At 33.6% G+C, this 13,189-nt stretch overlaps 1 protein-coding gene across 4 annotated transcripts in view; it reads right to left on the reverse strand.

Moving 5' to 3' along the window:
• Positions 1–908: 908 nt before the first annotated feature.
• The window catches only part of Nipbl (NIPBL cohesin loading factor), a 174,319-nt gene continuing 162,038 nt past the window's right edge, over positions 909–13,189 (reverse strand). For 3 of the 4 annotated variants that reach the window (XM_026401800.2, XM_026401802.2, XM_026401799.2), the window contains 6 exons: positions 12,396–12,596; positions 9,346–9,492; positions 7,343–7,617; positions 4,830–5,004; positions 2,672–2,857; positions 909–2,115 (listed from right to left, as the gene is read on the reverse strand). In XM_026401800.2, coding sequence (XP_026257585.1) covers positions 1,750–2,115; positions 2,672–2,857; positions 4,830–5,004; positions 7,343–7,617; positions 9,346–9,492; positions 12,396–12,596 — 1,350 coding nt within the window. In that variant the 3' untranslated portion in view covers positions 909–1,749. Of the gene's footprint in view, positions 2,116–2,630; positions 2,858–4,829; positions 5,005–7,342; positions 7,618–9,345; positions 9,493–12,395; positions 12,597–13,189 lie in introns of all 4 variants that reach the window. The other variant, XM_026401801.2, reaches the window with a different exon arrangement.

Below are 13,189 nucleotides of genomic sequence, written 5' to 3' on the forward strand. Positions count from 1 at the left end.
TCTCTAACTGGTATTTTACTCTTATTGATATTGTTTTTATAGGCTTCCTCAAATCCATTTTTAATACAAAATGACAAATTCTGAGGGGAAAAAACCCAATCTAGTTTTGTCGCAAAGAGTTCACAGTAAAAGGGAAGGGAACATGCAATTATGAGGAAAAAAATGAAAACACTTCCTTCAAGAAAGCATTCTGAAAGAATTCCACATAGGAAATAGATCCTGAAAAGTTATTTTCACAGTGGTTTAATAGGTGTTCACAAAAAGGTATTTTGTGGCAGTCATTCTTCCTCACAAATTGAATACCTTCATTACTTGCCAGATTCATGAAACTTAGCATTTTAGAGCTAAGTCAACTTTTTTTCAAAGTGTTAATAAGTACACAGTTTTAAAAAATAAACTTGAAACAGACCTCATCCACTGTAAATTTTTGACATTACTATTTTTCTGAGTATCAACGATGTAGATCTAAGGCTAAATACCCTTCTCCCAATTTAGTCGAGGTATTTGTAGTAATTAATGTATAAATGACAATTGCTCCCCAAAAATGTATGATAAAACATTTATAATAGAAAATGAAGAAATATTTCAACTAGTAAAATTACTCTTTCAGCATTAGAAAATAATCTGTGAAAAATGTGTGTAATGATGAAGTGCCACATTCATCTTCATTCTATTTCTAAAATAGCATGGCATCATTTAAAGAGAAATGCTGTTTTTTCAAAATAGAGGAACTGTTACCTTTCCCCAAGGTTTAAAAAATAAATATTACCATTATGACATCACTAGAAAGAAATTGAAGCATACAAGGAATAAACTATAGTTTCTTTTTATATCAAAATGTACTCTTGAAAATGTGTTTGGCACAGTGCTAAATCATATATAGTTAATACTAAATATTGCAGGATACAATAAAACCCTGGAGTTAATTGTTTACACCCTCTTATGGGAATGAAAATAATAAGATACCAATTATTCAGAAGTCAGCCTATACAAACTGTATAAACAATATTTTTATGTTTTGCTTTGAAAATCAGTGATATAATAAATTTTACATAAGACTGCAAAATAATATAAATGGATTTAAACAGATTTTTTACAATAAGAAATTCAAATGGAAACAGACAAGTAACAAAGAGAAGTAAAAAAATTTATTGCAGTATTCGCTCCACCAGATTGCCTGGGGATCCCTTTTCTTGTATTGTTTTCAGGGTGACCTAATACAACAAAATCTACATTTACAAAAACTCCTTCTGCAGATAGGTCATAGATACTGCATGCTTTTTTTTTTTTTTCAACATAATAAATTATATATCCAGGAGATTCTGCCATTTTACAGCCTGGAAAAAACAATGCTTCCCTGGAAACTGGGCTAAGCTAAAGAAAGCCATCCGCTGCTAGGTTAAACTCCAAGAACACTTTATTAAGAACATTAACAGACTAATTTCCAACATTCACTTGTTTATTTTTTTTAAACAGAAAGTTTTTTTCCAAGATATAAACAATTTTTGTTAAACTATAATACAGTGGGAGTAAAAATGAACTGAGAATCTGTTTCTGCTGCACAACAGCGAAGGGAGCTCCCACAAAAATGTTTGCCCAACATTTCCTTCTTTTGTTCCTGCATCCCAGGTTCCACTCTTACTCTTCAAAAAACTGATTTTTTTTTTTTTTTTGCCAGAATGTTGATATTTCAAGTTTTTCTGCCTTTTTAAAAAAATTCCTGTAAATTTGGCTGCATGTACAAATTCATTAGCTGGAAGTCCCATCCTTGGCGGCATACAGGGATCGTAAAGTCTGAACAACTTTATTAGTCAGCTTATTAGCACTCGTTAGAGCAATTTTTTTGTAAATAATGTCTGACTCTTTAATAGTGTCTACCCAAGGCACCAGTTTGCGGCCATCACGGCGCTTAGCCTCAGTCCAGGAGCCACTGTAGGAGCCTGCCATCCACTGAACACTGAAGCCATTGCTGGTTTTCTGTACTACTCTTGCAATTTGTGGTCGATCTTTGTACTTTGGACAGCAAATAGCGATGACATCCATGACGTCAACACTTTCATTCATCTGTGCTGCCAACTCCGTAGAGTCTGAATTTCGTTTTGACCTTCTCAATGACTAAAACATTGGGAGGGGGGAAAAAAGACGAAGTGTTACACAAAAGAATTTTAGTGAAATTATTGTTTTTATTGCTTTTAATCCCTTGACGCCGGGAGTTGGGATTTCCCAGCACACTTCCATTGCCGGCAATGAGACGCACCGTGACCGCCAGCGCCAAGGGGTTAACAATATACTTGTAAAACCATAAAACTCTTAATTTGTACCCGTGTCTTTACTCTTGATATAAAATTATATATACATATGAACCATAAAGCTACATAAAACTTAGCAACAATAAAAAGGATAACACACGTTAATACAATTCAAAGAAAAATTAATAACCCTTTTTGCTGCATAAATCTCATTTCTGTTTTTTTTTTTATTATCTTTTATGTTAAACTTTCTACAAAAGGATGTATATAAATGGTTAGGTAGAGAATCTCTATCTACAAAATGTTTTCTCTTATAAGTATTACATTACTTGGTGTACATTTAATAGACTGACATATATAAGCACATAAAAATCATTTTACGTAATACGCTGCGAAATACGTTGACTCCTCCTCCGCCTCACCCCTGAAGTGCCTCCTCCTCTATCCTCCCCATCACTTTCATCATCTTCTGTCTCTGCTGTATTATTTTTAGGGCTGCCTCCTCCAAGCAGCGAGGTAATTGCTTTGTTCCGAGCATTTGTGCTAGCTGACACCTCTCCTTCTTCCTCTTCTTCATCAGGGTCTAGATGTTCCATGAGAAGTTTGAACTATAAAAAAATAGATATTAATTCAGAGCTTTAAGTAAATATTTCACACAAGATTGTCAACTTCCTAAATGTATCCTATGGCATACAGTATCCTATGGCAGTAGTGGGTGAAAAGACCACATTTACTGTTCAAAATAACTGTTGGTAAACAGAGTCGGATAAGTATTTCTGGGTTTGCAAACCTTAAGTCACTATTATGCAACTTTACCACTGTTGTAGAAAGCAGCTATAGACTGAGCATGGCTATCTCACTAAAACTTCATTAAAACAAAACAAAAACAAACAAACAAACAACAACAACAACAACAAAAAACAGGCAATGGGTCAGATTTGGCCCATAAGCCATAGTTTGCTAACTCTTGGTCTAAGTCATCAAGTACTCAGGTGATTAGAAATATGGTTAGACATCTTTTTAGTTCTTTGCCCTCTTTGCTCTCTGCTAAGAAAAAACCAGAGGAAAAAGGAAACAAAGAATGGTGAAGAATTCAAAATGAGAACTAAAATACTTTTTTTTTTCTGTTTGAAAGCTATAGATTTTCTTTTTTTTTTTTTTAGTTGCTCAAGACAATACAATGATCCTGACATATCATATATTTGATTCAAATACGGTATGAATTCTCATTTTTCCATGTGTACAAATTGCAGGATCAGAGATGGAAAGATATACCTTGTTCATGGATAGGCAGAATTAATACCATTAAAATGGCCATACTACCAAAAGTACTCTATAGGTTTTATGCAATGCCAATCAAAATCCCAATGGCATTCCTTGCAGAAATAGAAAAAGCAATCATGAAATTCATCTGGAGAAATAAAAGACTCAGAATAGCTAAAGCAATTCTAAGCAGGAAGAGTGAAACAGGAGATATAGCGATACCAGATTTCAAACTATACTATAGAGCAATAGTAACAAAAACAGCATGGTACTGGTACCAAAACAGGCGGGTAGACCAATGGTACAGAATAGAGGACACAGAGACCAATCCACAAAATTACAACTACCTTATATTAGACAAAAGTGCTAAAAGCATGCAATGGAGAAAGGATAGCATCTTCATCAAATGGTGCTGGGAGAACTGGAAATCCATATTCAACAAAATGAAACTGAATCCCTTTCTCTCACCATGCACAAAAGAGAACTAAAATACTTTAAAAAAAATTTAGAGTAAAACATTAGTAAAATGTGTGAATAATATGACCATTGTGTAGACTTCATTCTTAGTCAAAAAGCTGATATGACTTATGTTCAGCTATTGCTTTGAGCAGATTAAAATACAAAACTTGGGAGCTGGAGTTGTGGCTCAGCAGTAGAGTGCTCAACTAGCATGTGCAAGGCCCTGAGTCTGATCCTCAGCACCACATAAAAATAATAAAAAAGCCCCGCTTTTTTATCATTCTAAATACAAACCCTATACTCATTAATAACAGTAGCTACCTATCCATTCTTCCTCCCAGACCCTGGCAACCTAGATTTTACTTTCTGTTTCTATGAATTTAAATACTTAAAGACATTTAAGCACATTTTGTACACACTGTCTCAGATACTTTGTAAATAAGTATACATAGAGACATATAAATATGTAACATATTACTCATGTAAGAATACATGAAAAGTAATATTGCTTGTCAGAAAGGAGAACAGAATAGCCAAAGGTAAAAAGAGGATTGTTCACAGTTGTTCCTTTATGAAATATAACATATAATCCATTGAGTTAAAAATACACACACTTTTACTATAATCTTTCATATTTTATCTATGAACTGTTTTTTCCTAAGGAACAATAATTATGATGTAGTGGGTACAAAAGGAAAGTCACTCTTAAAGTACCTTATTAAAACTATACAGAGAATAATAAATTGATAGTTCAAGAAGCTTACATTCAATGTAAATGAGACAGCGATCTCTCTCCTGAAAATGTACTTTCCAAAACAGTCATAATGAGAAAGAAATATTTTCAGTTTTACTACTCACATCTAGATACTGTTTTACTATACTCCTCTTCACATCTTCAGTGATTTTTGAATTAGCCATATCACTCCGCAGGAAGTCCAGTGTTTGTTTGGGATGAAAATGAACTCCTGTTTTTCGGTTAATTGCTTTATCGTATACTTTTGCAGACTCAGATGGAGAGTATTTCTGAATTTTACTGTTTTGAGAAAACAAAACCAAAAGCTTAAAAAATTTTCAGGTGCTTACATTTAAACTGATTCAAGTTATATGTTATTTATTAACAACATTTTTATTACATAGATTTCAACTAATGAACTTGGACATAAAAATATGATTTTAAAAAAGAAAGACATAAGAAACAAAGATTGAAAAAATAATTTTATCTTGTTTCTATCAGTGTTTGTCTTAAATAGAGGCATCAAAAGGATGGGGATGGAGAAAAAAATACCTGGATGTAAGGAAGCACCAAATTTGGAGAAATCTGATTATAGATAAGAAATATTCTTTTAATGAAATTAGTTTCTCATGTCTGTTTTGTAATACTGTGATTACAAGGCAGCTTTAGTACAATGACTTACTAAAACCTAGCTGGCTTGCCCCCTGCTTGCTGCCTTCTGCCTATTCATTCTTTGCACAGCAGCCAGACTGATGGTTTATAAACTTGTTTCAGATTACTAGCAACTGTGATTACAAATCTTTCCAACTCCTTTTCACTGCCAAGATCTTATAAGGTTTTAAGTTACTCTAGATTAGTTGCTAAAATTTACCTACCAATCACAAAATTCTGAGTTTCTAAAGCTGGGGATGTAGTTCAGTGATAGAGCACATGCTTAGTGTGTGTGAAGACTCTGGTTTCAATCTGCAGCACTGTGTTAGAAAAAAATAGTTTAAATTTCTCTTGAAAATGTAGGAACTCTACCCACTTCTCCTGTGGCAACATGTGAATGAAAACCTAAGAAGTGTCTTTTTTTTTTTTTTAAAGATAGAAAGAGAAATAATTTTTTTAATATATATTTTTTAGTTTTCGGTGGACACAACATCTTTATTTTATTTTTATGTGGTGCTGAGAATCGAACCCAGCACCCCGTGCATGTCAGGTGAGCGTATTACCGAGAAGCGTCCTTTTTTTTGGGTGCTGGGGATCAAGCATAGGGCTTTCCACATGCTAGTGATATACTCTACCACTGAGTTACATCCCCAAGTCCTAAAACTGTCCACTTAAGTGATCCTTTTACATGAAACATACTCTTTCTAGTTGGCCATTGACCTGGTCCACTTATTTCATTATTTGTCTCTTATTAAATTTGAATTTTTGATTCCTATTCTAAGGTTTCAGACTGTAAGACATGTCAAGAATACTAAAGATACCTTTAGTGACTAATAATTAGCACTTCTCCATCTCCTACTTTATAAAGATTATCTGGCAACCAGGTACGATGGCGCATGCCCATATCCCACCAACTTGGAAGGTGGAGGCAGGAGGATCACAAGTTAGAGGCCAGACCCAGTAACTTATGGAGACTCCATCCCAAAATAAATGAAAAGGACTGGGGGTGTAGGCTCAGTGGCTGAACACCCCTGTGTTCAATCCCCAGAATACCCAGTAACACACCCCCCTACACACCCATACACACGAAGGCTAGCATGGGGTCTCTTAGAGCTCAGCCTAGTTGATTTATATCTTGTTTTTGTGCTACTGGGGATTGAACCCAGGGCCTTGTGCACGCAAGACAAACCCTATACCAACTGAGCTAAATCCCCACCCCAATTTACATCTATTTTGATTTCATAGTTCCTTATGAATTTAAAGTTGTTATCTATTTTAAGATTACACTGTCTTCAGGAAAGCCTTTTTAAAGAAATCAACAAAATGAATCCTTTTATTCATAATGCATTGTCACCAAAAAAAAAAAAAAAGTTTTTCCTCTTTGAATACTGTAAGAAAATAAATTATAATATATTACACAGTGGAATATTATGTAATAATAAAAAGGATCACGTTCTGGGGTTGAATTCAGGATCATGATATTGACTGGCCAATTCATATATTTGTGTATTTATTTAACATTTTTTGAAACAGACATCATCTCAATGATGCCTAATGTTGCCCAGGTTGGACTCAAACTTGTGATTCTTCTCACTTAGCCTTCCAAGTAGCTGGGGCCAGAGGTACAAGCCACCATGCATGGCAATTTGTGCATTTTTAATTTTAAAAATTGTAATTAATTAATTAACTTTTGATACTGGGGATGGAACCCAGGGACACTTTACCACTGAGCTACACCCCCAACCCCCAATCCTTTTTATTTGATAGGGTCTAAGTTGCCTAGGATGACCTTGAACTTGTGATCCTCCAGCCTTATTAGCCTTCTGAGTCGCTAGGCTTATGGGCATGCACCACTTCATGCATTTTTTTTTTAACCAAAACTATTTCCAATATTAAGATAAGCATGCAATAAAACCTAGGTTTATATTTCTTTATTATTTGAACAGAGTGAATTTTTGGTTTCCTCTCACTGCTTATGTAAACTTACCTATCAGAAAATCCACAGAGATTCTTCAAATGTTGTTTTAACATGAGAAGCAATAAAATACCCTGGGAGACATTTGCAAATTCAATTAAAGGAGCTGAATTTTCTGGCAAACATTTCATCACTGAATTTATATCATCTTCTGAATCTGAATCTGAATCCGAATCTACACGTTTCCGTGACTTCCGAGGCCTGGAAACTTCTTCTTCACTCTCGCTTGACTCATTTTCCTTACTAGGTGATGATTTTCTCTCTTTCCTTTTGTCCTTTACCATAGACTGAAAGAAAGAGGAAATTCTTCCGTTTGAAAAATAATAAAAATAAATTACCACTAACAGATGTAAGTATGTTCCATTCAACAACTTAAAAAAAGCTTCCTTAAACTAACATTTTATAAAGCCCATGACTTCCTATAAACAATTGGAGAAGTATGTCTTGGGGAAAAGTTAGGTCCCAAGACTTATAATAAGTAAAATCATATAAAATACCCACCCTCCTCTCCCCTGAAATACCTCTGAATTTCAAAATACCCCTTTGAAATATCACTAGAAGGAAAAACAATTTTCTCATAAGGATAGTAATGAAAGATAGTTCTACAAAAGTATCAGTTTAGTACAGAGGCATGCCATTTATATAAAGCAATTATATAAATGAGAATACAGTAGGCTTAAACATCCTCAGCATCTATCAAACTACTCCTTGAAAACTTAAATCCTGTTTCTCTGTACTTTTTGAAAATGTTAGCTCTAAGTCAACTGGGTTTAGGTGGTGGAATGGGGAGGATAACTTAATTACAAAAACAATTATTCAAAATGTTAACTGCTGAGAAATAAAATAGGCTGGGTTTGGTGGCACAGGTCTCCAATCCCAGTGACTCTGGAGCAAAGGCAGGAGGATGGCAAGTTTAAGACAGCCTTGGCAATTCTCCAAATAAAAAGTAAAAAGGGCTGGGAATGTAGTTCAGGAAAACTACAGGAAAAATGTTACAATTCTATTTACAAATGTAACAAAATAAAATAAGCATGATGGCTAAAATTTCTGTATAATCATTAAGTTCTCAAACATTAATGGGCATACTAATAACCTATGGATTTTGTTAAAAATGCAGATGGGCATTTCAGCAGGGCTAGTGTGGGGTCTGAGGCTTTGCAGCTCTGATAAGCTCTTGGGTGAACCTAGTGCTTCTAGACTGAGGTTCACGCTTAAATTAGCAAGGGTTTAAATACTTATTTAATTCCAGATAGCTTAATAATTTAAGATAGCTTAAAATTAATAAAATATCTTAAACAATTTCCCTGACTTACTGGTTTGACAAGGCTGTTTTGAGCACTACTACTGTAAAATGAGATCTAATTGCATTATCAAGCACATATTCCATTCAACTTTTAAAGAATTTACTGAGTGCTTAACTATGTTAAGGGTGCTTTTATAATTAATTAAAATTTTCTAAAAGTTATAACAGAAAAGACAAAGTTTATAAGAAATTTAGCAAAGATTTTGGACATATAAAATACTATAACTCCATTATGAAGCTGTTGTTGAAGGACAGGCGATCAATGGTATTATGAATTTAATGTTTCTCTATAAGTAGGCTATATACCCATATCTACATATCTTTATGTACACTATTTATGACCTACAGCACAAAATTTACAGAATAGTAAGGTGTTCTAAAATGAAGTTTAAATGGATATATGAATGAAAATGAAACACTTAAGGTTGTTGTTTAAGATGAGAAATAAGAAGTGGGATGGCGTATCAGAATAATCCATGTGTGTATATTTTATAAAATCACCTAAGTGATCTAGAAATGGATGGTTTTAGATCTTTCTTACTAGAAATGGTAACCCACTTTCTCTCCCAATTCAAGGACTGCCCAGATTTCAATAAGTTAATTTAGAAAGATTTAATATATTGTGAAAGAATAAAAATGAAAAACAAAACAATGAAAACAGCATGCCTGTATTTTGAAAGATGCATTAAGAATAGTAATGTGTGTAACTTACCTCCTTGAATGACTGCAGTAGGTTACTACCAGAAACTGAGAGTGTAATGTCTATATGATGCATTATAAACAACGGCTCTTCCTGTGTCTGGTATGGAAAACAGGCTAGATTGTCTGCTATATACAAGAGCATAGTCACTTCTGTTTTCTGTAAATTTTAAAAAAAGGTACACACATTTAGTGGATAGCCTAAAAACCCATCCAAAAAAACGTTTTAGAAAAAATATTACAGGGCACTTTCACCTCAGTTAATGTTAAAGAGAGATAAAGAGAAATAAAGCGGGGATGGATTAAAAAAAAAGACAGGAGGAAGAAGGAAGGCAGAAGGAAAGAAAGAGGAAGAAAGGTATATAAGAAAGAAAAGGGTTGGGGACAGAAATAGAGTTTATAAAATAATCTTATACCTATTTTAGAAGATTTTTATGATAACTTACACCATACTAACTTAAGAAGGAAGAGGTGAATTTTTTAGTGTACCCAAATGAAAATCCTTGAAGTCTTCTTATAGAGTATATGTGACCTTTATGATAAAGCCATACTGCATCAGAAAACATACCTATGAGTTCATCATTGTTTGTCATTGTGCTTCTAAGAGTTTAACTCATATGGAGATCAGTTACACACAGTTACTATTCTGCCCTCAAAATCAAGTGGTAATTATAGTACTGATACATGGGTTAAAAAAAAAAAGCAACCCCAAATTCATGTACTAATAAAACATTTGTCAGTTTCCTATATATTTGTAATTTAGAATGTCAGAGTTGTTTTGACAGCATTACCAGATAGGCAAAATTTAAGAGAAAAATTATAGTTATTGCTAGTTGTTGGTTTTAAAAAGAAGTAAACAGATTCTCAGCATTTCATAAATCATATAAAATGTAAACAGAAGGACTTGATAATATTCAAATTCCTTCTACATACTTACAGTTCAAAAATAAATAAAAAAAAGCAAAAAGGAAACTTGAAATTCTCCAACTTTTGTCATAAAAGTCTTATTGCTCCTTCCTTTCAAAATTAAACTTCTTAACTCATTAAGTCTCAAATTTTCAATTCTGTATAGAATAATGGAACATAGTAGATTTTAAAAGAGTTTAGACTGCTTTCTCCATACCTTCTCCACTACTGTTTTAAAGTATGCTTTTGTATCTCACTCTTTGACTGTTTCTGTCTACCAGGTTCACCAATCATCCCAACCTATGTATTTTTATTTTTACTTCTATTCTCCTTGACTTCTCAGTAGCATCTGACACTATTACCCATACTTTATTTCCTGAAACGTTCCTCAGTTTCCTCTTCCTAACTCTTTGACTATTCCCTCACATATCCTCCTCAAGTCAACTCCTTTTCAAACTGGCATTGGCAACAGTCCTATTATTCTCTTTGGTGCTCAGGACAAATATATTCCAGTTATTTTTTGCCTATTCTTCTTACACAATCTCATTTATTTCTTCCTCACAATGTTTTTCCTTTTCTTTCCTATTACCCATTCTTCTTTCTTTACTATCATTAAAATAAATCAATTCTTTTTTTAATATTTATTTTTTAGGTGTAGATGGACACAACACAATGCTTTTATTTTTATGTGGTGCTGAGGATTGAACCTGAGTCCCGCCCATGCTAGGCAAGCGCTCTACCGCTGAGCCACAATCCCAGCCCCAAATCAATTCTTTATAAACTCCACTGTGAAAACAATGATGGAAAAAATCATGTTTTAAAAATGCTCTTTGGCACTTGTTCTCATCATTTTATTTAAATATTTTCAACAATCCTCCAATGTCTATATAGGATCCTTCAGATAGTATGTTGAGACCTTCCTGCCCCAACAAATGACAATCTATTAACTGCCACATATTCTTATTTGTATTACCCCTGCCTGGGGGTAAAAACATCTTCCTCTTCTGGTATATAGAGTAGATTTGGCTCATCAAATCCCTTTAGGCTTTCAGTGATATGCTCCTCCTCTGATAACCTTTGTTGGAGGTGCTTAGAAGAAAATACTGCATCATGAGAGCTGAATTTCCAGTTTCAAATGCTGAGATAACAGAAATGTCCAGGGGATAATACACAGTAGGCAGTGAAACCACACAGGAATTAAGCTCAACAGAGAGACAAGGAAGGACTGCAGTAATAGCTTCAATACAAACCACCAAGCATTCAGAATATCTACCCTCAATCACTATTTATTCTTTTTATTTTGTGTCTTATCCCCATAACTGGAGGTAAAAATCCTCTGAGGGCAAAAGCACTACATCATAAGCAAAGAGTCCTACATATAGTGAAAGCAGAATACTGATGATATAATGATGATGGTGGTGATGACAAATTATATCCCAGGCAATTCTGAAACAGATGTTTGTAATATTTATTTGCTAGGTCATACACAGTAAAATTTCATGTAGCACTGTAAAAGGAAAAGATCTAGTAAAGTATCTCTACTCTGGCAATTATAATTTTGTTTTATTGTGAAAAATCTGTGTCAGGCTAACAAGTGGTCAAAAAAAGATTTACATTTAAAGATTTAAAAGATTTTCTTTTAAAGCTGCTATATACAGAGACTGGTCTGTAAGCTCTAAGTGAGTAGATACCACTACTCTTTAATTAAAGTATGCTTTTGTATTTTATCCTATAATCTCCTGTACAATGACTAATATAACAGCACGTACTGAATAAATATAATACTCAGGATGGAGGTACAATTATACTTTACTCCTCATTACATTTATTCTCATATAAAATTTCCCCTTCAGTTTTTTAAAAAAAAATTATTTTTTTAGTTATAGGTGGACACAATATCTATTTTATTTTTATGTGGTGCTGAGGATCGAACCCAGTGCCTAACCCATGCTAGGCGAACGCTCCACCTTCAAGCCACAACCCCAGCCCCTCCCTTTCAGTTTTGACTGTATTAAATGTAAATAAAAGCAGAGTAAGAAAACACATAATATAGTTACTAAATTTGCTAAAATGGCAATATTTTAAAAGTGATGACTACTTGAGGCATAAAATTTCTAAAACATTTATATTTTTAAAATAATAAGTTTCTATACTTACTGCTGTGTCATCAAAGAGGTTGAGTAAAGAAATAAGAAAGGCTCGTCTATGTTGGCGATTTCCACGGATCATGGAGTAAAGGTGTGAACACAAAGCACTAGAGGACTCATCTTGTCTGAAACCCCTTACAGGATCTTTTAGGCACGTGTTGATTGCCTGTTGTACCTGGTAAGACATCTTCATACCAGCCACTGCTTTCATCTGAAATCAATAAAAGTCTAATTTTGGTAAGGTGATTAAAATAATTAAATTGAATGTATTTTAATTACTTTAACATTTTGAGATTAACTTTGTTATTTGGTTTTCTTATTTAAAATAATACAATTTGCAGAATGAAAGGCTGGAAGGAACTCTAGACATCTCCTCTTACTTTATAAGAAAAAACTGAGGACTGGAAGTCTTTGCTGCCATATTCACAGAGTAGGCTCTAGAATTAACGCTTCCTAATTTTCAGCCAGTGTACTTACTGGACCTATCTTAAGTTAATTTTAAACTAGAATAAACAGTTTGGGGATACTTAATTGCATGTTTAAAAGATAAGTACTAAGCAAAACATATTATTCTAAAATAAATGACCTGTTTGTTAAAGAAAGATGTTTAAATACATGTTATTCTATTAAAAAATATATATGTGCACCATTGTCAAACTATGGAACCAGTCTTGGCATTCATCAACAGAAGAATGAGTAAAAAAAGGGGGCATACATACATAATGTAAGTTTTATTCAGCCATAAAAAAAAATGAAATCACATCATTTGCAGAAAAAATGGATAAACTAGAGACCATTATGTTA

This window comes from Urocitellus parryii, chromosome 1 (assembly GCF_045843805.1).
Source record: "Urocitellus parryii isolate mUroPar1 chromosome 1, mUroPar1.hap1, whole genome shotgun sequence".
Taxonomy (NCBI): Eukaryota; Metazoa; Chordata; class Mammalia; order Rodentia; family Sciuridae; genus Urocitellus; species Urocitellus parryii.